Below are 27,010 nucleotides of genomic sequence, written 5' to 3'. Positions count from 1 at the left end.
GTTTCAGCTGGTTGTTTTTCTGACTCCTGTTCTTTTCCAACGGGACCAGACTGATGTCCTGCTTCTCTTTTATGTATTTTATTAATTCTTCAAAGCTTATTGTGTTTCCCGACATCATAGACAAAGCTTAAAAGAAGCTCAAAGCACCCAAGCGGCTGTCAAGTTTAGTGTGATTGACCAACTGCAGTGTCACTCAAAACAGCAGACGACACGCGGTTAGGATGGCGTTTTTGTATTTCCTCCAATACCTGAGTTCTGTTGGACCTCGACACACACACACACACACACACACACACACACACACACACACACACACACACACACACACACACACACACACACACACACACACACACACACACACACACACACACACACACACTCTCTGACCCTGAATAAAGCAACGTTAACGGTTTCTTTCTGAGTCCAGCTGCTGTCGAACATCTGACGTGACTCTGTGTGGGCATGGTGACGGACAAAATCTGGCATGGAGGGGAAAAATATGCTGCCCACCAGTCACATGAGAGTGTAGTTTCAAGCAAATTGTCTCTAATGCTGAACTAATATATATATATATATATATATTAGCTAACCTTCATGGTTACCAGGGAAACGGTAGTGAGAAGATTGTGAAAAACTTTAGATTTTGGTTACAAAACGCATTAAAACATTAACGAATGTTCTTAACTTTTGTTTTCTTTGGCATGTGAGCGTTTTCACTAGTAAAGAGATTTTAATGACTATCTTTAGGACATGGATATTTATGGGGGGATATGGATATTTATGGGGGGATATTTAGTTGTAAGTCATTTGGAAAACAGTTATTTACTTGTACACATATGTGACTGGTGGGCTCCGTTTGAGGACGGGGGCTTTAAAGAGAGGAGCTGATTGTACATCGCAGGCAAACTGGAGTCCTTAGTTTACACACTTTATGAGAAGCTTTTTTACGAGTTCCTTTTCATTACAAAAATAGCTTAAACCCAAGTTTAAAAGAGAACGTGGTGAGGCTGATTGCTCGGAGCCGTAACCCTGCTCGCGCTTTTCATTAGAGCAGACATCTTCAGAGGGACGGGGTGAAAGTTTGGAGCCAGACTCCACATTTTTTAAGGCATAAAGGGCACCAAGTTTTAACGGTATCTCTGATTGATTTTTCAGTCCTTGACGTGGCACGGACTGCTGACTGCTGAGGTTCTGCGGAGAAATGAGGAAATCAGAGCCGTAAAAAGCTCACACCGCTTTCTAGTGTATGTCAAGTAAAACAAGCCAGAAAAACTGACTGGGATTGTAAGACTGGATGGGTTCCTGGTTTCGGTGATAGTTGAGGCACTGTTTGAAAGAACAGGGAGACGGATGCCAGAGAATCGTAGCACGACTCTGAGCACCGCCTCATTCAGTGGGTGAATCACAACCCAGCACCCGTTTGCTGGTAGATCAATTCAGTGAGAAAATAAATAGAATAAAAACACGAATCTTTGGGATAATAGATTAAGATGAGTACCACGTTTGTTTCTGTGAACAAAGATGTCGATGGTGGAGAGCTAATGTAGACTATAAACATGAGCTTTACTTTAAGCTGCAGTACAGACAATGAAAGGCCTCGGCGCACATTGTAAGCATGCACATATACCATCCACACACACACACACACACACACACACACACACACGCACGCACACGTAAAAGAGGTTTAGTGTCTGATTTCTCTTGTAGCTGGAGTTGAGCTGAGCGGGCCTGATATTGGAATAGAATATAAACAAAATGGCCACGCATACATCAAAGGAGAGGAGAAAAAAATAGAACAAAGAAACAATTCAAGTTCTTTGACGCCGATATCAGTGTACAAAGTATAAAGTACCTGCATATGTGATACATGACATATAGGTCAGCTATAAAAAAAAAAAAAAAAAAAAAAAAAAAAGGCCCCCTGAAAAAAGAGTGCTCTCTCTCACTAGAAACAGAGCATGAAATGGCCACGTGGAGAGCTGAGAGAACTGTCTGCCGTGAGGGGGAGCTTATCTTCCCAGGCCGTTCAGAAAATGCACCAACTGTTTTTTTTTTTGGCTTATTTCAGTGTCTGGAATTTGTAGAGAATCCCAGAGAAACCAAGGCAAGAGCGTGAGCAGCCGTGACCACTTGTCTCCCCTCTGTGCATTTCCCCTCCATCCTTCCCTTTCCCTGTGCTTGCGTTGGGGTTTCGGTGTTTTTTGTCGTTTCCCCTTTTCGAGAGGGTTTTTCCAAGCGCGGCCTCTCAGCTCAGTGCCTTGTGTCGACCTCCGCAGCAGCCACACCTGAGCCCCGCCCGGTGGCACGCGTGGAGAGGCGGGTAAAGGCAGAGGCAGGGCGCCACCAGCGACAAGCCGAACAGAGCTAACCAGCGCGAGCCGAGTCGGCCTCCGCCTCCCTCGCCCCCGTCACAGGAGCACGGGTCCGAGTAGTCCCCCTCCGGGTCGGACATGCAGTGGTAGAGCATGGTGTCTGCCAGCCACATGCAGCTGACCCGCCGGACGCCCGCCCGCACGGGGTCCGGCGCATCGTGGCACAGGCCTCTCCGGTTGTCGGAGAGGTAGAAGGCCTCGCCGCAGTGCTCGCACTGAGCGCGCTCCAACCCGTCCTCCTTCCGCCCCTTCCCGCCATTTGCGGACGGCAAAGAGCGGGGCTGGGCGGAAACCACGGAGGAGAAGGCCTGTCGATACGAGCCGCCGTGTCCCTTTACGACCAACGGTCCGAGGGCGGGGTCAGAGTCTGAGGGCGACAGGGCCGGCGCCAGCGGGTAGGTGTAGTCGTGCTTCTGCGCCTCCGTCTTGTCGAAGTGGACGTAGTGCTCCGACTCTTCCATTTGGATGAACTTGTCCCGCACGGTGGCGTGGCGGTAGTCCTCGTAGCCCTTGAGCCAGGGCCGGTCCGACGGGCGTCCATAGTGGCGCTCGGAGGTTCGCTCCCAGCTGCGCTCCCGAGGGTTGATGCGGACGATTTCCTCGTCCTCCTGGAAGGTGACGTGACGGGGAAGCCGAGACAACGGCTGAGGAGAAAGAGACAACAACAAGATCTTAATCGGGACTTTTTTCACTCTCTTGGCATCACTGTGTGCTTAAACCAGACGGTCTTTGTCTCACCTGGTCCATGAAGTAGTGGTCTGGGAGCCGGTAGGGGTCGTGGAGGTCGTGGCGATGTCCCAGCATGCACTTGTGTCTCTGCGGTAGGGGCGAGGACTCGAGCTGCTGCAGAGAGCTCTCCAGTTTCTGGGAGGAGTTGGACGAGCTGTCTGTGGTGTTCTGAGGACACAAACAAACACAGGATGCCGTCTGAAAGCTGCTCTCTGATTGGATATGCCAAACAAACAAGTTGGTGCGAGAGGGCGCCATGATTGGACAAACAAAAACAGGAAGCCTTCAGCCGCAGCTCTGATTGGGGAAAACAGGAAGCATTTTTTGAGCTTTGTTTTTAGGGCCATCTCCGTGTGCGAGTGAAACTTTTATAAACAACATCTGCCATTGAACATCTGCAACGGTCGCCAAGGAAACTAAAATTCAAATGAGTCATAGGGCTGCCCTCGACAATATAAACAGGTTGCACTTAATATTAGAAACTCTTAGCCTCAAATGATCCCACAGTTGAACACCTAGAAAAATACATTATAACATTAATGAAGGTAGAATTTATCGCAGGGTTGATGTATTAAACTTCATTTGTTTAAGCTAAGTGCACCTAATGAGTGTTAAGTGTTTTCCACTTATGATAATGGTGACAATTTAAAATAAAAAAACATTAAATAAAATTTCAAATTACCAGTTTTGGCTGACTAACAGTCTGAAACTAAAATCAAATTGAATTTAAGATGATTCATAACAGGAAAAAAAGCTGTAAATCCTCACATCAATGTTAATTTGACTATTTCTTTCATAAAATAGACGACAGCTCTACCCGTTAACACATCGTTTGACAGTTTAGAGAAGGTTTTTCTTTCTGCTTTAAATGAAGGTGATGTTAGAAAGCCAGCATTCTTTACACAGTTTTCGCCTTTTTTGGCCTCCCACCCCGAGTCCTCTGGCCCAACAACCTGTCCTCCTTCCCTCAATCTCACTTTCTTCACATTCCACCTTCCCTCCTCTCCTTTCCACCCCTCTTGAGTGTGTGTTTGTGTTTGTGTGAACAGTATCCTGTCCTCTTTCCGCTAAAGGCTGTCAGGGCTCCGCTCCAACTCAAACTTTGGCCCGACACCAGAGGCCACCGCCGCCGCTGTTGTGTAGCGCTCACACAGACAAGAATTTGTGACGTTACAGCTGATAGAACTCACGTCATCCCGGTTATGTCTGTGGGTCTATGTGCGAGATATTCACGCTGTGTCTGACCCAATGAAAATGGTGCAGATGTTTTTGTGTGAGAAGAAGAACTGACTTCATCTTTTCTTGGTTAGAATGACCATAAGTGCCGTTTAGTGCCCATTTTACACGAGCATCTTCTGCCAGCAGCTCTCAGCAGCTTTGAGATTTCTCTACTTCCTGTGTTTTCTGAACTGATTTCATTCCATATAAAAAGATAATCCACCTTACTAATTTTTTATATCAGCTATTTAAATGTTCCCAGATCTCTTCAACCTTTACAGGAAAGACAAAAACAAAAAAAAAGTGTCTAGCTCAGTTCATAAAGTAGGTTGACGTTTTAAACTGCCTGTCCTTGTGAGTGCATGTTGAAGTGTCCTTGAGCAAAACACTGAACCCCAGATTGCTCACAATGAATGAATGGTATGTTATGAACCAGCAATGCTATTGTTTCCATGAGCTGCCCGTTGATTTGATCTAAAAGCCAACACCGGCATGGCAGCACGCTCATAGTGGCATTGCTAACATGTTTAACATTTTCGCCATCTTAGCTGAGCTTGTTAGCATGCTAGCATTTACTAAATGGCACGAAAGACAAAGTTCAGCTGAGCTGAGGCTGATAGGAGCGTTGGTAGGTTTGCAGGTATTCGGCCATAAACCAAAGTATTTGACAAATTGACATTTTTGCACCACATTTTTAGGGAAATTCATCCAACAGCTTTCACTCAAAACCCCAAATGTCAACCTCATGGGGGCTCTGCATGCAAGGTCAGGGGATCATGAACGTTTTATACCAATCCATGAGACATTTTACTGCTTGATTGAAGGTTTTGAAGCCGACATCGCCATCCTCTAAATATGCAAAGTCACTTTTGACAAACAGCATCTGCCAAAAAGGAATGCAACCTACAGAAACAATGTCCTGAAAAATGCTTTTATCAGACACTGAGATCAGCAAGAAGCTCTGATTTTGTATTTCCAAAATTTCAAATCTTTTAAATAATTCTACAGCTGTATCACTTGGTCATCTAACCCTTGCTATATTATGATATTTAAAACAAAACCAGCGTTTATTCCCTTGGTAAACCTGCATTCGATTCCACCAGAACTTTATTTCTTGCGGGAATCCTTTTTACCGGTGACATTTCATCCCCGGATATCCTAAAAATCTTTTTCTCAAACTTTATGAAGCTGACAAAATCTTCACCTCATCTGTCAAAATCTGGCACTCCGCTAATAATTTATTTGCCAGAGTTATATGACCCCGATCGGGTCTGTCTGTCCGTCTGTCTGTCTGTCTGTCTGTCGAAGCTATCCCCCTATTATAACCCGCTCCCCACATGGATACCGCCATGCTGAGAATTTCCCCCCAGCTTTCTTACAAAGCCTTCAGAGCAGCCGGCCAAAAATAACATAACATGCTGCCTCCGCTCCGGGGCCCCGCCCCCCTGGAGAAGACATTACCGGGGTGGTGGGGAGAGAGGGGGGAGGGCGCTGATACGGTTTCAAACCAGTCCGATTCTGGCCTCCACGGCTGCAGCTAATTCAAAACACAGGCCCGACTTTCTGCTGCGAGCCCGGACGGCACAAGAGAGACAGAGAGACAGGAGACGGAGCGTTGAGGGGGAGAGTTTATATTTCTGGACATCCTCTCTCTATATATTCCGTCCCAAGGCTGGACAGAGGACATTTCAAGTTATTTTTTGACACGAAACATGTCCCGAGTCAAAGCCCGGGAGGATTCATCCTTCAACGGGCCCGTCTCGCTCCCCTGGGACAAGCCCAGAATGGCCTCAGTAGCTCTCCCTCGTTGTGAATGAAGCCAAAATAGAGACAAGAGAGAGAGGAGACGTGCTGAAGGGAGGGACAGAGGAAGGGTTGGGTTAAGTTTAGGTTAGGAGAACGAGGAATCATTTAGGGAAGTATGTCCATCCTAACCCCCTTCAGGTCGACCTCCCCCAAAGGCTGTAAATCTGCTGCAGCATTTCCCCCTGTCCACGACCGCCCGGCTTCGAAAACTCTGCCGCCACCGCTAACTTTAGGAAAAGGTCATTAGCACCGTCTGAGAGGAGCACAAGCTGTACTGAACCCGAGGATGTGTTGTGACATTGTTCAGGCTCGTTGAAGTCCCATTAGGAAAAGGAGTGAAATAAGTTATCTTTTCTTTTGACCTTGCACGAGCTTACATTCTCTACACACTTGGTTTCCAAATGCCACTTGGTGCATTTTTTCCCCAAAACCTAGAAATTGCTGTTTTCAAGTTCTGTGACTTTTCTAGGTTTTTTCCCCTAAACATCTGAAACTGAAATGGTCCTCGTAATTCCTCACATGCAGACAAAAAATGTATGTCCAGGCCTGCTGGCTGTTTGCTGTAATCCTTGTGGTGTGTTCAAGTGCACATTTTTAAAAGCAGACATGATGAGAAAATAGTTCTCCAGTCAGCCTTTGTTTGGTGCTAGGTCTTGGTGTTTCAGGGCCATTTAACTTAGCTTAAAAAGAGACGCTGTTTGCACTTTGTTTGAAATAACTTAAAAATAGAATGTTTTATTATGAGCTTCTATGGAGCTTTGGAGGTGAGCAGTTTAATCTGATTTTGTGTGAATATGGCGACTTCTTAAGCTCAAACACTAAAAGAATTTGCTTGGATTTGTTGCACTGAAAGCTTCTTCTTTCCTGAAAACCCGATGCTCCAACTCAAGGATCGCTCCTCCCTCTGACAGCCTCCCTCCCCTCCCCCTCCTCCCCCATCCTCGTGTGTTTGTGTGCGTCTCTGTGGTGGCTGTACACTCCCAGCAGAGCACCTATTAGTCTTGGCCCTTACAGACAGCTCGAGTCAAAGATGAACCACGAGGCACTTCCTCTCGTAAATCACCGGCCCTGCACTAAGCTGGGAAACAGCTGCTAGTTTTGGTGGCGGCTCACTTTTTTCTCAACTGGGAGGGTGGAGAGGGTGGGTGATGGGGGGAGGGGGGAGGGGGGGAGGGGGAGGGGGAGAAGGTCGCCAGGAGAGAGCGAGGTGGTGGGATACAGGAAGTGACCTTGTGACCCTGCCTGCTGCTCCTGGTGTCAGGTTTCAGAGTGGGGGGAGGGGGTCTTCCATGCTAAGTTAAGGTAGAGAGGCCCCGACACACAAACAACCAACCCACACACACACACACACACACACACACACACACACAACACACACACACACACACACACACACACACACACACACACACACACACACACACACACACACACACACACACACACACACACACACACACACACACACACACACACACTTCATGAGCTGTGGCAGGTATACGTGACGGGGAGGGGACGCTAAGTGAAGGGCCCGAGGAAATAATCTTTTTGCTGCATGGACGAAACAAAGTCTTGAGATGTTTTTGGTTGAAGAAGACTATTATAAATGTTTGATTGCTGCTTGCTTTTTACATGTTATGAAGGTCTAAGATATACCAGAAAACCAAACGCCGTCATGTCTGAGTTCATAACATCATCAGAATTAGATCAGCAAGAAGCTCTGATTTTGTATTTCCAAAATTCAAATCTTTTAAATAATTCTATTATTTACCAAATAAAACAGATTTTGCTGTGATTTAATTGCAGTAAACGGATCAAAAGGATGCCGATATAACTAAATCATGATGTTGATTTGTAAATAGTCTGAATTCATGTTCTGTCAGGTCAGGCTGCAAGACGACAAGCAGACAACTTTAAAAATGCTTGTTTTCTGAATGGAGTTTGGATTGACCGGTGCTAGCTTATGCTAACATTGGTCCTAGGGTCATCTAGGCACAATGTTAGTGTTTATAAAATATTTTTTATAATCCAACAACTTTGGGACTTCAGAAGAATCTGAAGGCTGTTTTTTTACGACACAGTGTCATGCAAATTTCTTGCCGGAGAAGAAATATTTCAAATTGCACGAATACGTGAATGACATGAAAATGATGTATTTGCATGAAAAGTGTGTTCACAACAGATTGGTGGATTTGCAGCAGTTACAATGAACGGGGAGTTCAAAATAGATGCACCTTCTATAAGCAGTATGTCTAACTCTGATAGCACACGAATGTAGGAAAAAACACTTACAGTGAAGACGTCGTCGTCTCCCAGCTCGCCCTCATTCTGGAGTGCTGTAGAGGACGTTGTGGAGCCTGCAGAGAAATGAAAACATCCTTTAATTCAAGGGGACCTACGATACAGGAACATCTGCCATCAATCAGGTGAAAATAATAAACAGCTCGTTTTCGTGAGACAATTATGCAGTCACGGCCTGTGCTTCTTGTGGTTGCGGCGCGATTGTAACGAATAGTTCACTGATAAAAGCATCAAAACATGTCTCAGGATTTTATAAAGACTGTCAATTCGTTTTTGGAAGCTTTAGAAGCAGGAGGTATTAAACAAATGTATACATTTGAGTTTATATTTTGCAGCCTAGTTACATTTCTGACAGGATATTCAACCTTCTTTTCATTATAATGCATTTAATAATTGACTTTTTTCTTTACGGGGCTTGTTTAAGGGCAATAAAGTAGTCCATTGATGTGAGATATAAGTTTACAGTTAATTATAATCCCTCCTTGGCATTATGGAGGTCGGTTTATGGTGTTTTGCAGGTTACACTTTTTTGTCTTTCAGCTTCTACACAATATATTTTGTTTGTACACCTTCTGGCATTTCATAGAATAATGCAACAAACACAATAAACTTGTTGCTCGGAGAATCAAGCTTGATTTATCTCTCCGTGCATCTGTTAAGTCGGTCCCCGTACCTTCAGCCAGGTCCTCGATGGCTTTCCGTACCCCTCTGTCGAACGCTCTGGCGTCCGCTGGACTCTGGAAGGACAGGCCGCACTTCCTGTCCTCCACCTTCCAATGGTGAAATGTGGGCGTTGCTATGGTGTAGACCAGGTCCTTCCTCAGCGGACAGTCAAGGATCACCTGTTTGAAGACAAAAACAACAACATATAAATGCTTTATTTCTTATGCTTAAATCAACTTTGAGGTGCTTTCGTTGGCGTCCGCGTCCTTCACCTGTTTATCTCGTAGCCGCTCGCCGCGAATTAGGAACTGGGAGCAGCCGGATGTCGGCATGGGCGCCAGCTCTGGCGGCAGCAGGCGGCACACGCCGACCCGGCTCAGAGCCCCACCGTCCTGGGCCAGCCAGCCGCCGCTCGAGTCGTCCCGCGTCATCACCACCGCTTTCACACGCACGATGTAGCTATCACTGCAAAGAAGAGAGAGAGACAATTATTAGCATGAGAACTGAAAAGCTTTCCAGTATAAAAACGAAGGCTTGACATTATTCTGACCTCAGAAAAAAAGTTATGTTTTCATGTTCAATTGTTTTAACCGAGCAAGATACTGCATCTCATTTCTACGCAACTCTGCTTCCAAATAACTACCTGTTATCTTCACACTATGACCCTGAATGACGCCTGTAAACAACAACAGCTACCAATGAAAGCATTAAGAGGAGCGATATTAATCAACATTTAGGAGCATAACTTCCTCAGAAAATATGTTTGGCTGCAGAAATTCCCCCTGCTGACTGCATGTGAACTTGGGGGGAAAACCCGCATAACAAGTTAGCTTGAAAACAGATAAATTGATATTGAAAGCAAAGTAATTATCAGATTCTTATATCAGGTTAAATTAACAACCATTTCCAAAGCAAAACCACTGAAAACTAAATCCATCTCTCTACTAATAATATCAATATGTGGAGTTCAAAGAATTTGCAACTACACCTTTATTACCTTTAAAAATATATACAATAGATACCAGGAAACAAGCAGAACAACCAATGCTTTTACCTAAAAAAAACTTAGAGAAAATGTGTACTTAAGCTTTGGAACAACATTTTTTCACACAATGCAAAAAACTCTTTAGGCAACAAAGATTCTTCTGCCTCGACCGTTTCATCCCGGCCTCAACTTGTGAAAACGATGCGACTTATCCTTCAAACTTAAATCTTACTTTTTCCTGGCAGGAGACTAAAGAGTGTTAATGAGTTTATTATAGAGCTGGATTCACACGGTGGCAGAATGTTTGAAGGCGTCTCTCAAAGTCACGACTCGGCCCGGTCCTCGCTGTGCCGAGGTGGGAGGTGTCGCACCGGGACAAGACGGCACGAAAAGAAAACGCTTTAATTTAAAAGTGGCTCTGTGTTTTTCTTTGTTCTCACAAGTTCATCGAGAAGAGAACTTCAACAAGAGATGCTCATTTCATTAATCAAAGACTTGGCCACCAGGAAAAAAACAATATATAATCAATGTTATATAAACTTAACACTTTAACAGCCTATTTTAACATACTCTTTGTTTGTTGTCATATTTTATTTTATTATACATTATACTATTGCACTGTGTTTATTGTCAGGTTTCTCCAATTCAAAATTATTTAATTACCAACAACAAAAGCTTAATATTATTAATTTTAAGAGTTACAAATGGAAGCTTCGAGAAAGCAATCTGTCTTCAAACAAAAACACTCACAAGTTACTGTTTGGGAAATGAATACTGCTCGTCTTTGGCTGCAAGTAAATTAACATATTCAAATATATCAGCAATTGATTATAGCGATACTTTACATGCATGCAAGTTATTCCTCTTTGAAATGTCGGAATCAGAATATCATGCTGCGTTACATCTCTGATTCGGGTTTGCACACACATCATTGCAGTTTTTTTTCAAGTCAGTTGATTTTTCTTGATAAAGGCCATATTACACAAACCGCCTCCTTATCTCTGATCTCTGACGCCAGACGACTATTACTAGCTGCAACCTTCAGTCATGCGGACCAATTATGTACGTCATCGCTGGAAGCCATGCCGACTTTGTTAAAAGTGCTTTTAAAATGTTTGGACCTTCATGTCCGTGTTAAGCTGCATAAATATTTTAACTAGATTATTTTACAATAAGCGAACTATAAAAACTGTTTTGTCTTCTTATTGATGAATTTATCGGTTGATGCAACTTGTTGTTTTAAGTCTGTTGCTTGAAATTTTACTTTTCTGCGTTTAAATCGGTTGTGTGTGCTTTAATGTGAAACTGTTTTCCTCGGAAAAGAGATTTTTAACCTCAATGTGAATATCCTGGTAAACTAAAATGGAAGGAATTTGCAAATTAACACATTATTATTCAAAGAGAAAGCCAAATGTGAGGTTTAATATTGTTGTAAACATCTTTGGATTGTTGGTCGGACAAAACAAGCAACTTGAGGCTTTTGAATTTTGCTCTTGTTGGCGTTTTTTCACAATATTTGCAATATTTTTTGGAGTTATTATTAATCACTTCATCAAAAATGAAATGATCTTATGCATTTATAATGAAAAGTATGATTAGTTGCAGCTCTGTGATCCTAAACCACACTAATCTTCTTCCAAACCACGAACAGGTTTGTCAGTTGAGACGATACAGCGGAGGTTAAACGGTAAAACACAAGACATTCTGGAGCGTTAGCGTGACAGAGCCTCCACCCTCACAGGGACACAATGAACACGGCCACAATCCACACAAATTATCTGACAATAACAGGATGTACCTCTGTGTATTCCACTGGTGTGTGTGTGTGTGTGTGCACACGCATGTGTGTGTGTGGGAGAGGGATGAAGAGAGAAAGAGAAACAGAGAGAGGGAGGGAGGGAGGAGGTGAATGAGAGAGGTGTTGTTATATAATTAGCTTACGGACAGTCCCAGGGATTTGATGTACACACTCTCACACAACCACACACTCACACACACACACACACACACACACACACACACACTCACACAACCACACACACTCACACAACCACACACACAGGTGGCAGAACTGGTTCAGCAGCTCCCGCCCACACACACATTCATAAAACTGTCTGAATGACAGACAGCAGACAAACAGATCGGACTGAAAAGCAACTACAGATTCTCCTTCAGTGTTTGAGCTTTCCTGTAAACACACACACACACACACACACACACACACACACACCCTCTGAATCCACTTCATCAAATTTAAGACTTTTCCATTCAGATAATAAAGGTTTATTGTGTTAGGGCTTTGAACACACACACCTACCTTTGTAACAATAAACACATGATATTCACTGGAGGAGTAGAACTGTTTTTGGAGGACTCGGTTTGTAGGCAGGTGTAGTATCATTCATCCATCATTAATGGGTGGATGCAAATAGTCATTCAGGTCTAATTGAGCCACGTGGGAAACTTGAATAGCAACAAAAGAAAATAATGGAAATTCAAAATGTCATTGATCTATTTATAATTCCATTATTTCATCATCTTAAAAGGAAGCACTTGTAGTTTTCTAGCCAGAGGCTACACTGGCTTTATTAAAAGTCCAGCTAAGCTTCTGGGAACCGCCTTGTTGTTATAATTAATATGATAATTAATTTATTTTGATGTCCTCCCGGGCGACTAATGCTAGATGTTAGTCTGGCGCTTAAATCGCAGGTTAAACGATGCTTTGCAGATGACAGTATATTTGTGCCGTTTTTGTAGTTTCATATTTGTTGAAAAGCCATCGCTGTTGATGGAAACTTCAAAATAAATATGGGGCTAGTTATTCTGATGAATTACCTTCTACCTTAAATAAACTTCATCGATTAGCCGACAAATCAGTTCTTCAAGTCTTAGTCTTTCTTTTATGCTTTTTTTCATGCAAAATGACTTATTTCTTAGAAACTTGTGAGCACATCTCTGATTTAAAGTGGTGCTTTTTGTGTGATTCTTTGTGGAGAAACTCAGTTTTACAGATCTGTCCATTAAAAACTAAAATCCTACAAGTGTTAAGACGACTAAGAACGTCTTTTGTCGAGGAAAGCCCTCGTTTGGATGATGTTGGTGTTAGTTAATCATGTATGCTAACCACTTAGCCTCATCTGACAACAACATTTGTAGCGAGAAAACCACTAAACAGACGTTGTATTCCTCCAGGAAGTCGTAGCTTTTCTGCCTCCGGAGAAGCTCTGACGCTAAAAAAAAGTTTCATGTCCGACACCATTCTCCCACAGAACCACACGCCGTCCGGTCCAACCACATACAGAAATAACACCCGAATTCTGTGCTATATAAACGTGCATGTGCTTTTTTAAGAAACGCGACACCGGCCATCGGCTCTCTGAGATGAACTTGTCACATTTCGGTCCGTCTCGTGACCCGTGTTTAGAGACAGACCCTGTAATCTGTGGTTGGAACACACAGACGGCCACCACCAGAAGCAACGCTGCTACTTTAATACACTCGGGAGTGACCGACACATTCTGGCACAAATACACACACACACACATTCATTTGGGAACTGTGAATCTAATTCAGTCTGCACGAGGTACAGATGCTAAAAAAAAAAGGGATTATGACGTCCACCTTAAGAAAAGCCGTATGAAACACTGTTTATAATAAACACTTTCATGACACATAACTTTCTGCACTCTTTTTCCAAATCTTTGACCAAAAAATTTCATTTCATATCCTACGCAAAGTTACTCCTCATTGTTCGTGCAGTTTCCTAAGAAAGCCAGAAACACGGGTCAAGTTACGCACACAGTCTTTTCAAAATAAACTTCAGTCATCGCAGGAAACTCCTAAACTAGGTTAAGGAAAGAAAACTACATGGTTTGGTTTGGGAATAGATTGTGAAATACTGAGTAAGGTATTTTCAACCGTCCCAAAGTTCTGGAAGCGTCCAGTGTTCTTTTAAGAGCTTTTTTCCCACCGAAAACAAAAACTTTCTGTGGCTGAAAATGGTTGGTAATGCACTGTCGGTTTACATGTAGTCATGTGATTCATTGTTAAACTAAAATGATGGTTATAGCTGCTTTAACAGAAGCTAGCCAGAATTTTCCAGTGGGATTTATTGCGTTGATACCTTAAATAAACAGTTACTCCTCATTTTTTCGTGCACGTTTCTACAGAATTCCAGCAACACATATTCATTTCAGCTTGTGACATGCATACAGTATTTTCAAAATAAACTTCCGTCTTCACAGAAAGCAACTTAGTTAGGTTTAGGAAAATATCGTGAAATTATATTTTAGCTTTGGGAAAAGGCAGTAAGTTTACACAACATTAACTACTTGGTTAGGTTTGGGTAAACATTGTGGTTTGGGTTAAAATAACTACTGAAGTGCCGATACTTAAGTTACATGACAAATAAATCAACAGTGACTTCTTGTTTAACAGCGAACCACAGACTGTCTCCTGGCTGAAAGACCAGTTTTTGTTTGTTTGTTTGTTTGTTTTTAACCAGTACACCTCCTCTCCCATCGGTGTTTGTAGTCTTTATACTTCCTTGTTCACTGTTGTAACATAGGATTTGATTTTGTGGAATTACTACGAAATTACAGCGCCTTCATTTTGTTAGTATGGCTACAACGCTTTATGAGAACAGCCACATCAGCTCAACAAATCCAAATCAATTGTCTTGCTTAGTAAATGCAAACAATTCTACGCCACATAAACTAGGTTTCCTCAGTTCATTGCTCATTCTGACGCATCCATTCTCCATACTTTCTATTTTTATGCCCGGTCCACACCTCGCAAACAACTCTGTGTCATAATGGAGGAAATGAGCTGTGGGTGGAGTACACACCTGCTGATCGCCTGCCAAGCCACATCAGTAATCCGTCAATGAACTCGCAGGTTGCATTCGTTACATTTATTTGCCTGTAAGCCACATTCTGTCCGTGTTTACTATGAAAAGAGCTGGAACACTTTTTTAATGCATTCTTTTGGAGCATTACACTATTAGGAGTGCCACTTAGTGAGCCGGGGCCTGCAAATACCTGACGTGGTCTGCGTCTGGCAATATTGCAATAAAACAGTAAAAGGGGATCGAGGAGGAGGAGGCGGGTTATCAGGTCTGGAATCCAGCTCATGTGGGGCAGATAAAAGGGCCAGTGAGGGCAGCCCAGCCATGTGTGATAAGGGCGGCTATACTTCCTCTGATAAGACCGGCCGCACCTCTGCCCTATCAACAGAACCACACACACTCTCTCACACACACTCACACTCACAATCTGCAGCAAGCAGGAAGTGACTGAAAGGTGCTTCACAAACAGGATTATTTTATTATTGGTTTGTACTTTTGATTCACTGAACAGGGTTTCACAGATATGTACAGTCGATTAAATTTCGATTATCAGGTTTTCTCTGTTTCACAACATAATTTAATGTCTCTGGATTTTTTAAAACTATAGTTAAGACTCTATGAAGGCCTGACACATTGAAGTCAGGCAGTTCAGCACGACCAAGAATGCAGTATGTACTTTAAACGTAGAAGAATAATTTATTTTCCAGTGTATGAAAGCTTAAAAACTGCAATTGTATGGAGATTTGTATTCGTATTATATCATTATAATTATTGTAGGAATAAAAAGTGTGAACAAAAAAGTGTGAAAGGATTTTCTTGAATAGTAAAAAAGCAGATTTTGACAAAATAAAGTGCAACAACTTTGCAAAAATAATTTCAAAATGTTCTTTTTGGCTTTCATTCATATTTTAGTTTAGCCGTGAGGACGTAAAACAGACATGTTAAGAGAGTGGTGGGGTTAATAGAGTTCATTCACAGCTATTGATCCTGGAGGTCCCTGAGGGGAAGTTTGATCGGCTTCCTGTCGATCAGCTGAAGTTAAATGGAACGCCCCCCAAGTGTCAGGCTGCTGGTGTGAGGACAACTTCCCAACAACACAAATAAGTTCAGACCTAATCATAGTTATTTATTTCTTTGGGAGAAAATAGCATCAATTTAAAGCTCTGAGGTCTTAAAAAGAACTTGCTACTGCCACTCAAAAGTCTAAACGGGGCAAAGCCTCTCTGAATCAAGTACTTGTGGTACTTCAAAGTATTATTTGTGCCTTTATGGACATATAAATTGGCATACTGAACCAAACATATCACTTAGTTGTAATGTCCAAGGCCCGTCGCTATCGAGCTGGAAGCCATTTTCAAAATAAGCTAATTGGTTCTAAACCGCTTACGAGCGACTGAGAAGCCAAACAGGACCTTCTATAATGCCTCATATCCTCTTATACTGCGTTAGGCTTACCGCTTTGGATCAAATGTAAGCGATGAGGGGCTTTATAATGCGCGACCTCGGGGTGTTTGATCAGGTAGTCTCCGTTTACATAAACTGTCAGACGTCAGTGGTTTATCTTGTAAATCGGCGGCCCGTGGTCCGGCTCCAGGGCACCAAACCAACTGAAAATGATTTGCATAATGAACACAAGGAAGACTGTTCTGTCAGGGCTTCCCTGGTCTAAATGTGCTGGTATATTTATTACACATGACGGGCTGCAACGTTTCCTGGTGCTATTTCTGGTCCCTTTTAAATAGCCCGGAGTCGTTCTCCGTTATGTGTCCCAGGTTTTGTTTTACTTTAACATGAGAACATCCCGATTCCAAAAAAAACATCCGTCGGAAACAACTTCAGATGTCTGTGAATTAAAACTAAAAATGAAAGCTCTGTTTGAAAGTGGGTCAACTTTTTAAAAACACGTTTCAGTGTATGTGAGATGATGAAAAATCTGAAGCTGAGTGGCTTTAGCCTCCACAACAAAATAGTTTACGGTCATTTTTATATGTGAAGCTTCTATTGAGGTTTTTGAATGAAGCTTCTAATGTGTGATGTCATATTTCATGACAATATCACCCTAAAAAATGGGGGGAAAACCATTACATTATTGTGGTTGTATAAATGTAATGTATGGTGCTGTTAGATTGCTGCTAGTCCACAGTTTTTGACTGCAGTTAACAATACTCTCTTTGAAAGACTAAACGCTATAATATTGTAGAAGAATGTTTTGCTAGATTAAAACAGGTTGTGAATTTAGGAACTTTTTTACAATAAATCTTGACTTTTCTGACTTCACAACGCTAAATATTTATTGGAAATGTTTGGATCACACAAGATCATACGCAGCCACCACTGGAATCTGATTCTACCAATCGTATAATACGATTAATACTAGTAAAACTCAATCTTAAACTGCAACTGTGCAGAAATACCGCCTTCAAACAGAATAAATAGACATGCAATAATGCAGTGAATTTGAATTAAGTGAACGGACACAAAACCGAAACTAGTATGATATTATAATACGTCCTACTAAGATCTCCTTTTTCCCCAATGTAAAGTTTTGGCATTGGTGGAAGAAGAGCTACATTATAAAAGACATTGTCCTGACAGTCTGGTAAAGTACTTTACAGAAGTTTTAGTAAACACAAGCGCACACATAACACACGCTAACTGTGCTGAATGTGTTGATTTTAAGTGGATAATCCGGGTTCTGTGAGATCAAACTACGTATTTAAACCCGAGATGGTTCCTGCAGAAGTGAAAGTTCATCGAGTTCATTCACCGAAGAGCCGTAAAGAATTTGAGTCTCCAACAACCAGCACAACGGATTGTTGTGTACTTGGTGTGACAAGGGGGAAAAACACACTGAGCGAAGTGAATGAAAACTCAAGCTATTATAAACTTGGTCATCCAGTCAGCTGATGAGCAGAGATAAGTAAAAAAAAAAAAAAAAAGGGAAAAAAAGAGGCAAACAATCTGGGGCCATTGTTTGGTCTCCAGATATAAACAGCTCGGGCCATTATATAAAGGCTCCGGATAGCAACCAGTGATGAGCTGCTCCGTAAAACACAGGAAACACTGTGAACAGGGATCTGCTCCACATGATGTGTGCGTGTGTGTGAATATGTGTGTATGTGTGTGTGGAGGGGGGGAGTACACTGAAAGAGAGAGAGAGAGAGAAAGAGAGAAGAAGAAATGCAAAGGAAGTTCATTTGAGGGCATGGCGTGTGTGTCCATATTCACTTTGTGTATCATATGATACGTTAAATATCTGTGGGTCCAAACACAGTTTATCATCGTATGGACCATATATATATATATATATATATATATATATATATATATATATATATATATATATATATATATATATATATCCACTCTAATAGATTATCTGTTATTAAAATACTATTTTTGTTCTTTCCAAGTTATCTTTACTCCTTTTTTCAAATGATTTGGCCCAAATTAAAAGTATAGTAAAAGAAGTCTCACTTTCCTAAACACCAGAACTGTCCCTCTCTTTCCACACTCTCTCATGAGTAGTTACATTTATGTTCTCTTTTTACAGTATATATATACGCAGATACTGTTTGGATAACACATGTGTTAGCTAGCCACAAACAGAGTTAGACAATAGAGAAAACATTTCCGGCGTAGAAAAACATTGAGTTTAGAATCTCAGAAAAAGAGAAACTGTCAGAAAGAGCATTTTCTACAATACTTGCAGCCTCGATAGACCAGAATGCAATGCAGCTCCAACACATGTTGCAGTTCAGGTGGCAGTCTCTTTTTTTGGAGTACTAAAAAACATCCTCTTTGGCCTGTACTGTGAAAACATGTTCACACACATGTACAACTAACAGATGAATGCAACATATCCAGGTCCATTGGCCACCTTTTTTTGAATTTTAGGATATGTAGGAAACTGGGAAAACTAAGAGTCAGGAACAAGTATTTGCACACAGGTTCCAAGTCCTAAACTTTTCTAGTTTCTAGTCTTAAACCAGTCATAATGCACTCATCAACATCTCCACCTGAGTATCTAGTATTTATAGTACAAGTAGAAGGCTCAAGTCCAAGTGAAGTCACGAGTCATTGGTGTTAAAGTCCAAGTTGTGTTGCAAGTCTTTCTTGATTTTTGTCAAGTAGAGTCATCAATTTGTGAGTCATGTGCACGAGGTGTAATTATTTATGTAATTATTTACATAATTAAATGATGCTCCATAAAGATTCAGCTCTGTGATAGAACATGATATATTCTAAAGTATCTTTTTCTGCTAACAGTGCGTTGTTGTTTTTTTGTGTTAGTAAATTCCACACGTCAGGTTTATTAAAGTCTCACTATCAAATGCTGCTAACGTAGAAAAATATGTGTGTGAGGAACAGAACAGTCCCGCTGAGGGAACATGCAGACCTGCTAAACGCCTCGCTGCTGTGTTATCTGTTGATGAGCGCTTTTTTTGTGTGTTCAGGGATGGATTATATTTCGTTGCTACGTTGACCTTAGCTGAATGTCACCGGGCATCTCCTGTCCAATACTGACTGTGCACATGCTGACCCTGCAGCAGCACACGCCAGATCAATACATTGAGTGTGTGTGTGCAAGGGAGAGCTTGTGCTTCTATATAAAGTAATAAACGCCTTTAGAAGAAGAGGGCAAAGAGGCACTTCCTCCAAATGAACATGATGGTTGAAGCTACGGTTTAGTCATGAACATAAAGTCATTAAAAACGCCCGTACAAACAATATGCATGTGTGTGTGTCTGTAATCACATTGCCTGCTCACAGCAAAACTAACACATCAAATCTCATTGGTCCATTTAGCAGGTGAGGCCCTTTTAAATGTGCACCATCAGAAATAAAAACAATAAAACCCCTGGAGGTTGTGAGATATCTAACCTGTGACACATTTAAAACAATCGAGGGGAAACGCCACATTGCTGCACCTCTTAACACCACGATCAGGGGATATAAAAAGGTGTGTCTTATATTTCCTGACCCTGCCTTCATCTGATAACCGGCGTTTATTTCTGATAAGAAAGCCGCAACACACAAACTAGCAGATAACACAGCGATTCAGTTTCTTCCGGTAATAAGACAATAAACCTATTTTTGTATGACACAGCACCAAAAGGGTTAGTGTCGAAATTTCACAATACATTTGTAACAAAATGTTGAAATGTACTGTGCAAGGCAGAAAACCATAAAAAGTGACCATGGTGTACCACCGCAACTTTAATAAGTTCCAACAATACGCCAAATGTTCTTTTACCAATACGAAATTATAGAAACACACTTCTTCTGTGTCTTAAAATACTCTTCTTCTGGGGAAACCTTTCAACTGCTAGCTGGCCGAGCTAAGTGTCAGGAGACAGCAGGTAGCAGGCCAATGATATGTGATTTTGTAAAATGCATTTAATACACTGACTGAGGCCACAGATCTGCAGCTGATCAGAGTTTAAAGGGATCCCAGTCTGGATATAGACAGGATTCTTGTCTACAAACATTACTCGGTGCATTGGGAGGCCCCCTTCTCTTCTGTGGGTTTTTGCAGACGGATTTCCACCACGATGCCGCTCATCTCTGCGGCTTCCCGACAGGTGCCGAAAGAGTGCCGCTCGCTTCCCGTTGTGGGTTATCGCACTCTGAGCCAAGCTCCAAACGCTGAGATAAAGCATAGTTGTTGTGCAGAAAAGTTGTTTTCTGCACGAACCGCAGAAAAGATGGAGATACAACGTTTAATATTCTGAGGGGATCACGTGTCTTTGCTATGAACAGAGGCAGGTCATGGATCCAGGTCATAAATGGGTGGATTGGGGTCCTTGTGGTCCTAAAGTCACTAACGTTAGCTTGATAGTTAAGGAGTTAGCTCTGTGAGTAGTTCATACCAACCACTCAGCTCTTACTCTTCATCACCTGGCTAGCTAAGGTGAGCAGACACAAAGTCCTCGCTCTGCCTCTCTCTGGCTTTTAAATGGTCTGGATCCATAATATCCTTCTGTGTTTATCAAAAGGGCCTTGATCCCCCCTCTATATTAAACATTGTCCATGCATCTTTTCAGCCGTTGGTGCCGTTTCCAAATAAAACAACACTAAGTTTTGAAACTTCCTGTAAAAAGTGCATCTTTCTGCCCGCTACAATTGCGCAAGTGTCCTTGTCATGAAGATACACAGAAAACCGTCTATAAGTCAGCCAATGAGAGTCAAGAGATATAGATTTATATCCGCCAGTCAAGGGTTATGAGTACTAGCATCGGTGTTAATTAAGATTAAAGTTCTACTGTGGATGCTAGCATTTATTAAACCTTCAGTTTGCAGAATAATAAAGATTTCAGTTTAATTTAACAGTAAAAAAAAAAACGTCAGCTAATGAACATGAATAGAAAATGAGACCGAGGAGTGTTTGAATGAGATTTGGGAAATAAATGAAATGATTAACAGGGTCCAGTGATACATATTTCACATGAACCTACTCTTATGTCCCCGTGTTTAGTACAAACAACAAAACTATCACTGCGGTGTTGTTCTTCCATGCTTTATAACCTTTAAATGTTCACCAAATGTGTTTAACAGATCTATGGCAAAATGTATTTCACCAAATCCTTTATAAGTACATTATTAAGAGGACCTTTGGGTTTGTTTTCGGAAGTCAGTCGCCCGTCACGTGGTGGGCGTGGTCCAATTTGCACACACCACGCCGTGTGAAAAGAGCCTCACTACTAACCACCCCCACCCCCACCCACCCCCACAGACAGCTTACATCCGCCCGGCTTCATGTAGCCGAATGCGGCCACCGGGGCATGAATGGGGACGCAGTTGAAGGTTACAGGCCTTTTTTTTTTTATGAATGAGCCGGCGTCACGCCACAGTACACCCTCCCCCCTCCCTCCTCTCCTGTGTGACCTTTGCCCTTCCACCAGAGAGAGCTCATGGCAGGCCTTCCTCCCCTGACGCACCGCCCCCATGTGTCTTTGGCACTAAATGGATCAAAGAGATCAAATATCTGCACATTTTCTATATTTCTATCTTTATTTTGTTGTATAGTATGTGTATTTATTGTCTGTGTAGTTGTATAGTATGTGTATTTATTGTCTGTGTAGTTGTATAGTATGTGTATTTATTGTCTGTGTAGTTGTATAGTATGTGTATTTATTGTCTGTGTAGTTGTATAGTATGTGTATTTATTGTCTGTGTATATATGTGTATTTATTGTATGTGTATTTATTGTCTGTGTAGTTGTATAGTATGTGTATTTATTGTCTGTGTAGTTGTATAGTATGTGTATTTATTGTCTGTGTAGTTGTATAGTATGTGTATTTATTGTCTGTGTAGTTGTATAGTATGTGTATTTATTGTCTGTGTAGTTGTATAGTATGTGTATTTATTGTCTGTGTAGTTGTATAGTATGTGTATTTATTGTCTGTGTAGTTGTATAGTATGTGTATTTATTGTCTGTGTAGTTGTATAGTATGTGTATTTATTGTCTGTGTAGTTGTATAGTATGTGTATTTATTGTCTGTGTAGTTGTATAGTATGTGTATTTATTGTCTGTGTAGTTGTATAGTATGTGTATTTATTGTCTGTGTAGTTGTATAGTATGTGTATTTATTGTCTGTGTAGTTGTATAGTATGTGTATTTATTGTCTGTGTAGTTGTATAGTATGTGTATTTATTGTCTGTGTAGTTGTATAGTATGTGTATTTATTGTCTGTGTAGTTGTATAGTATGTGTATTTATTGTCTGTGTAGTTGTATAGTATGTGTATTTATTGTATAGTATGTGTATTTATTGTCTGTGTAGTTGTATAGTATGTGTATTTATTGTCTGTGTAGTTGTATAGTATGTGTATTTATTGTCTGTTGTATAGTATGTATTTATTGTAGTTGTATAGTATGTGTATTTATTGTGTAGTTGTATAGTATGTGTATTTATTGTCTGTGTAGTTGTATAGTATGTGTATTTATTGTGTAGTTGTATAGTATGTGTATTTATTGTGTAGTTGTATAGTATGTGTATTTATTGTGTAGTTGTATAGTATGTGTATTTATTGTCTGTGTAGTTGTATAGTATGTGTATTTATTGTCTGTGTAGTTGTATAGTATGTGTATTTATTGTCTGTGTAGTTGTATAGTATGTGTATTTATTGTCTGTGTAGTTGTATAGTATGTGTATTTATTGTCTGTGTAGTTGTATAGTATGTGTATTTATTGTCTGTGTAGTTGTATAGTATGTGTATTTATTGTCTGTGTCTGTGTAGTTGAGCTGCTGCAACACTTGAATTTCCCCATGGGGATCAATAAAGGAATATAATATAATAATAATTTTCATTCCAGCCCTTAAAACATAGATTTGTTGCAGTGTTACATTATAATATATATGTGTATGTGTATATGTGTATATGTGTGTGTGTGGCTTCCTCCTCGGTGGATCTAATTTTAAGCTTTAGAGGCCTGTGGGTTCCGTCCAAACACCACCCTCCTCCTCCTCCACCTCCTCCACCCTCCTCCCTCCTCCACCCCGGGGAGAGGACAGGCCCTCCGGGTCTCTCTCTCCAGCCTGGATCTCTATATATGTGTTTTATTTTTATGAATGGAGCGCAGTAGGCTATATGCAAATGAGGGCGATTGAGAAAGAGATGGCGGATGAGGCATATCGGATATCTCATATCCTGTGAGACTTCCTCCTCCTCCTCCTCCTCCTCCTCCTCCTCCTCAAACACACACAGATGTGTCCAAATGTCCTCTTTACGCACAGTCGGGCTGTTTTTATTCTTTCTTCCATTTCTTTCTGTTTCTGCAGAGGTGTGTGTGCTGGTGTATTTATAATAAAGGTGTAACTTCTGGGCGTGTTTTGGTGTCTCAGTCAGGCTGCAGCAGGGCCTGCTCTCTCTCTATGTCTCTCTCTCTCTCTCTCTCTCTCTCTCTCAGATCCTTTCAGAAAATGTTTCCGATCCACCCACGCTTATTCCTCCTCCTCCTCCTCCTCCTCTTCTTTCTTTCTCCCTCTCTCTCTCTAACACCAGTCTGGGGTAAAAAACCTTCCACACACTCTCAATGCATTTCTCCACAGCAGCAGCAAACCCATTAAATGAATGCAACAAATAAATGAAATTACGCACGAAAAGAAGGGAAGTTTTTAACACATTCCAGCAAGTTGCCCAAATCATCTCCAACTTATAAAGGCTGTGAAGGAGAGAGAGAGAGAAGGAAAGAGAGAGAGAGCTTCAGCCACAGTGTACTCACTCGTTTGGGTGTGTTTCTTCTATCATTTTCTCGTTTCACCTCAGGTAATGTTCGCTCGTCATTCTCCCACCGAGGCTCCTCCGATCCGGGCTCCAAATCCGCATAAATCCTCTCTTGCCTTTGTGTGAGTGTCTCTCTCTCTCTCTCTCTCTCTCTCTGTCTTCCTTTTTTCCTCACTTTTCTCTCTCTTCTCCCCTTAAAACCCCAGAGAGCCACTCACACTTTCTTTCTTTTTCTTTTTCTTTTCTATCCAACCCTTCTTCTTGGATCGCAGATTGTCCTAGAACTCCAACTCCATTTAGCCAAAAAGACTATTTAGTAGCCAATATCCAAGCTCTGTTCACCCCCTCCCACCCACCCCCAAACACACGCACAAACACACGCACACACACACTCCTTAAGTCCTGAGACGCACTGGTTTGGTGCCAGAGACGCACTGGTTTTGGTGCCGGAGACGCACTGGTTTTGGTGCCACTTTGGTGCGTAAAAGCCAAAAAGAAGTCGCTGGTTGTTACCGAGGGGTGGCCCCGCTAGAGCCCCATCTCTCTCTACTCCATGTTGGATTGCAGGCAGCCGAGCAGCTCCAACGACGCCGGGGGAGGAGGGAGAGGAGGAGGAGGGAGGAGGAAGAGGAGGAGGGAGGAGGAAGCAGTGACGTCGGTGTGCATGTTGGTGGAGGGCCCATGAGGAGTAGGGGCCCTTGATAAACGACCCTCCCCTTCAGTCCCTCCCCTCCTTGCTTTTAAATCCGGACATGTCACCTTTGTTCTCAGTGTAAACCTCTAAAGCTTCCTATTGTAATCCAGGAAATAAAGAAACACCACAAAGTAAAACCAAGACAGTTAGATTATATATTATTATTATTATTATTATTATTATTATTATTATTATTATTATTATTATTATTATTATTATTATTATTATTATTATTATTATTATTATTATTATTATTATTATTATTATTATTATTATTATTATTATTATTATTATTATTATTATTATTATTATTATTATTATTATTATTATTATTATTATTATTATTATTATTATTATTATTATTATTATTATTATTATTATTATTATTATTATTATTATTATTATTATTATTATTATTATTATTATTATTATTATTATTATTATTATTATTATTATTATTATTATTATTATTATTATTATTATTATTATTATTATTATTATTATTATATATTATTATTATTATTATTATTATGTTGCACTTATTGTTTTTGTAGTATTTTGCTTCTGCACTGTACTTTTGCTCTGGTTTATGCTTTTATTATTATATTATATTCCACACACACACACACACACACACACACACACACACACACACACACACACACACACACACACACACACACACACACACACACACACACACACACACACACACATACACACACACACATATACACATATACACATATATATATACACATTATAATGTAACACTGCAACAAATCTATGTTTTAAGGGCTGGAATGAAAATTATTATTATATTATATTCCTTTATTGATCCCCATGGGGGAAATTCACATACTGTTACAGCAGACAATAAATACACATACTATACAACTACACAGACAATAAATACACATACTATACAACTACACAGACAATAAATACACATACTATACAACTACACAGACAATAAATACACATACTACACATACTATACAACTACACAGACAATAAATACACAACTACACAGACAATAAATAAATACACATACTATACAACTACACAGACAATAAATACACATACTATACAACTACACAGACAATAAATACACATACTATACAACTACACAGACAATAAATACACATACTATACAACTACACAGACACAGATAATAAATACACATATTATACAATAAAATAAACTTTTAAAATTTTAGATGCTTGTTTAAGAAAGGAGATGCACTTATGACTTCTGGTGACTAGTAGTTCTCTTGAATACCTATGTTGAATACACTTCCTGTAAGTCGCTTTGGATAAAAGCGTCTGCTAAATGACTGTAATGTAATATTAGCTTTCTATACAACACAGAAAACTATTTTTTCACCCTTTGGAGTTGGTTATTTGACCCCTTCTGCTGATAAAATATAGATTAAATGATCATTTCAATAAATAACATGAAGAGGAGAAAAAGAACAAAGGTCACTTGTGATGAAACAGAACAGATTAAAGGGATTTTCTGGTTAATCTTGTTAACATTTTACCACCATATCTGTCAGAGCCTCCCGGTTGTGTGTTAATCTCTTGTTGCCTCTCTGAGCTGGATTTATTAGTCTGCGGATTGATCTTTTCTTTTAAACATCTATTGATCTCCTAAAGTGTGGGGAAGTTAGATGATTAGCCACTTTTGTTTTTGGCTGAGTGCTTCCAGATTTGTGTTCCTGCCTTCAACAGTTGCCAGTATTGTGTTTTTTTTTCAGGATCCTGGTCTGTGAAAAACCAAACACTGGGTTAGTTTAAACCTGTGGTCGTGTGGCGCCATCAACTGGTGAACCAGACTTACTACATGTCTGGAGGAAGAACAATAATACTTAAATATTTTGATTTTTTTTTTTACTCTGCTTTTACATTAAATAACTGGCCACTAGTTGCAGTACTTTAACAGGAAGGAAGTGTTATATTTTACAGTCAATCACAGCTGTATACTGTGACTTCATACAAAGTTACGGCATCTAATTATTATGACACAGCAGTTAATGTCTAAGTATTTTCATTTTACAGTAAAACACCCCTCAGATCATTATAGCAATATGCTGTTGTAGAATTACAGTTTTGTATTCCCAGAATGCTTTGCAAAGTTTAAACTCAAGTTTTGTGTAATA

General features: G+C 40.8%; 1 protein-coding gene across 1 annotated transcript; it reads right to left on the bottom strand.

Annotated features, from left to right (window-relative positions):
• Positions 1 to 1,927: 1,927 nt before the first annotated feature.
• On the bottom strand, positions 1,928 to 24,715 carry LOC129092468 (sprouty-related, EVH1 domain-containing protein 2-like). Its single transcript, XM_054600430.1, has 6 exons — positions 24,154 to 24,715; positions 9,368 to 9,560; positions 9,106 to 9,274; positions 8,424 to 8,488; positions 3,117 to 3,275; positions 1,928 to 3,022 (listed from the first exon to the last, which is right to left on the bottom strand). Exons 1-6 carry the CDS (start codon positions 24,177 to 24,179, stop codon positions 2,252 to 2,254), a joined length of 1,383 nt encoding a protein of 460 aa, XP_054456405.1. The 5' UTR covers positions 24,180 to 24,715; the 3' UTR covers positions 1,928 to 2,251.
• Positions 24,716 to 27,010: the final 2,295 nt, after the last annotated feature.

Source organism: Anoplopoma fimbria, chromosome 6 (genome assembly GCF_027596085.1).
Source record: "Anoplopoma fimbria isolate UVic2021 breed Golden Eagle Sablefish chromosome 6, Afim_UVic_2022, whole genome shotgun sequence".
Classification (NCBI taxonomy): Eukaryota; Metazoa; Chordata; class Actinopteri; order Perciformes; family Anoplopomatidae; genus Anoplopoma; species Anoplopoma fimbria.
This window is presented reverse-complemented; position numbering and strand designations above follow the sequence as displayed.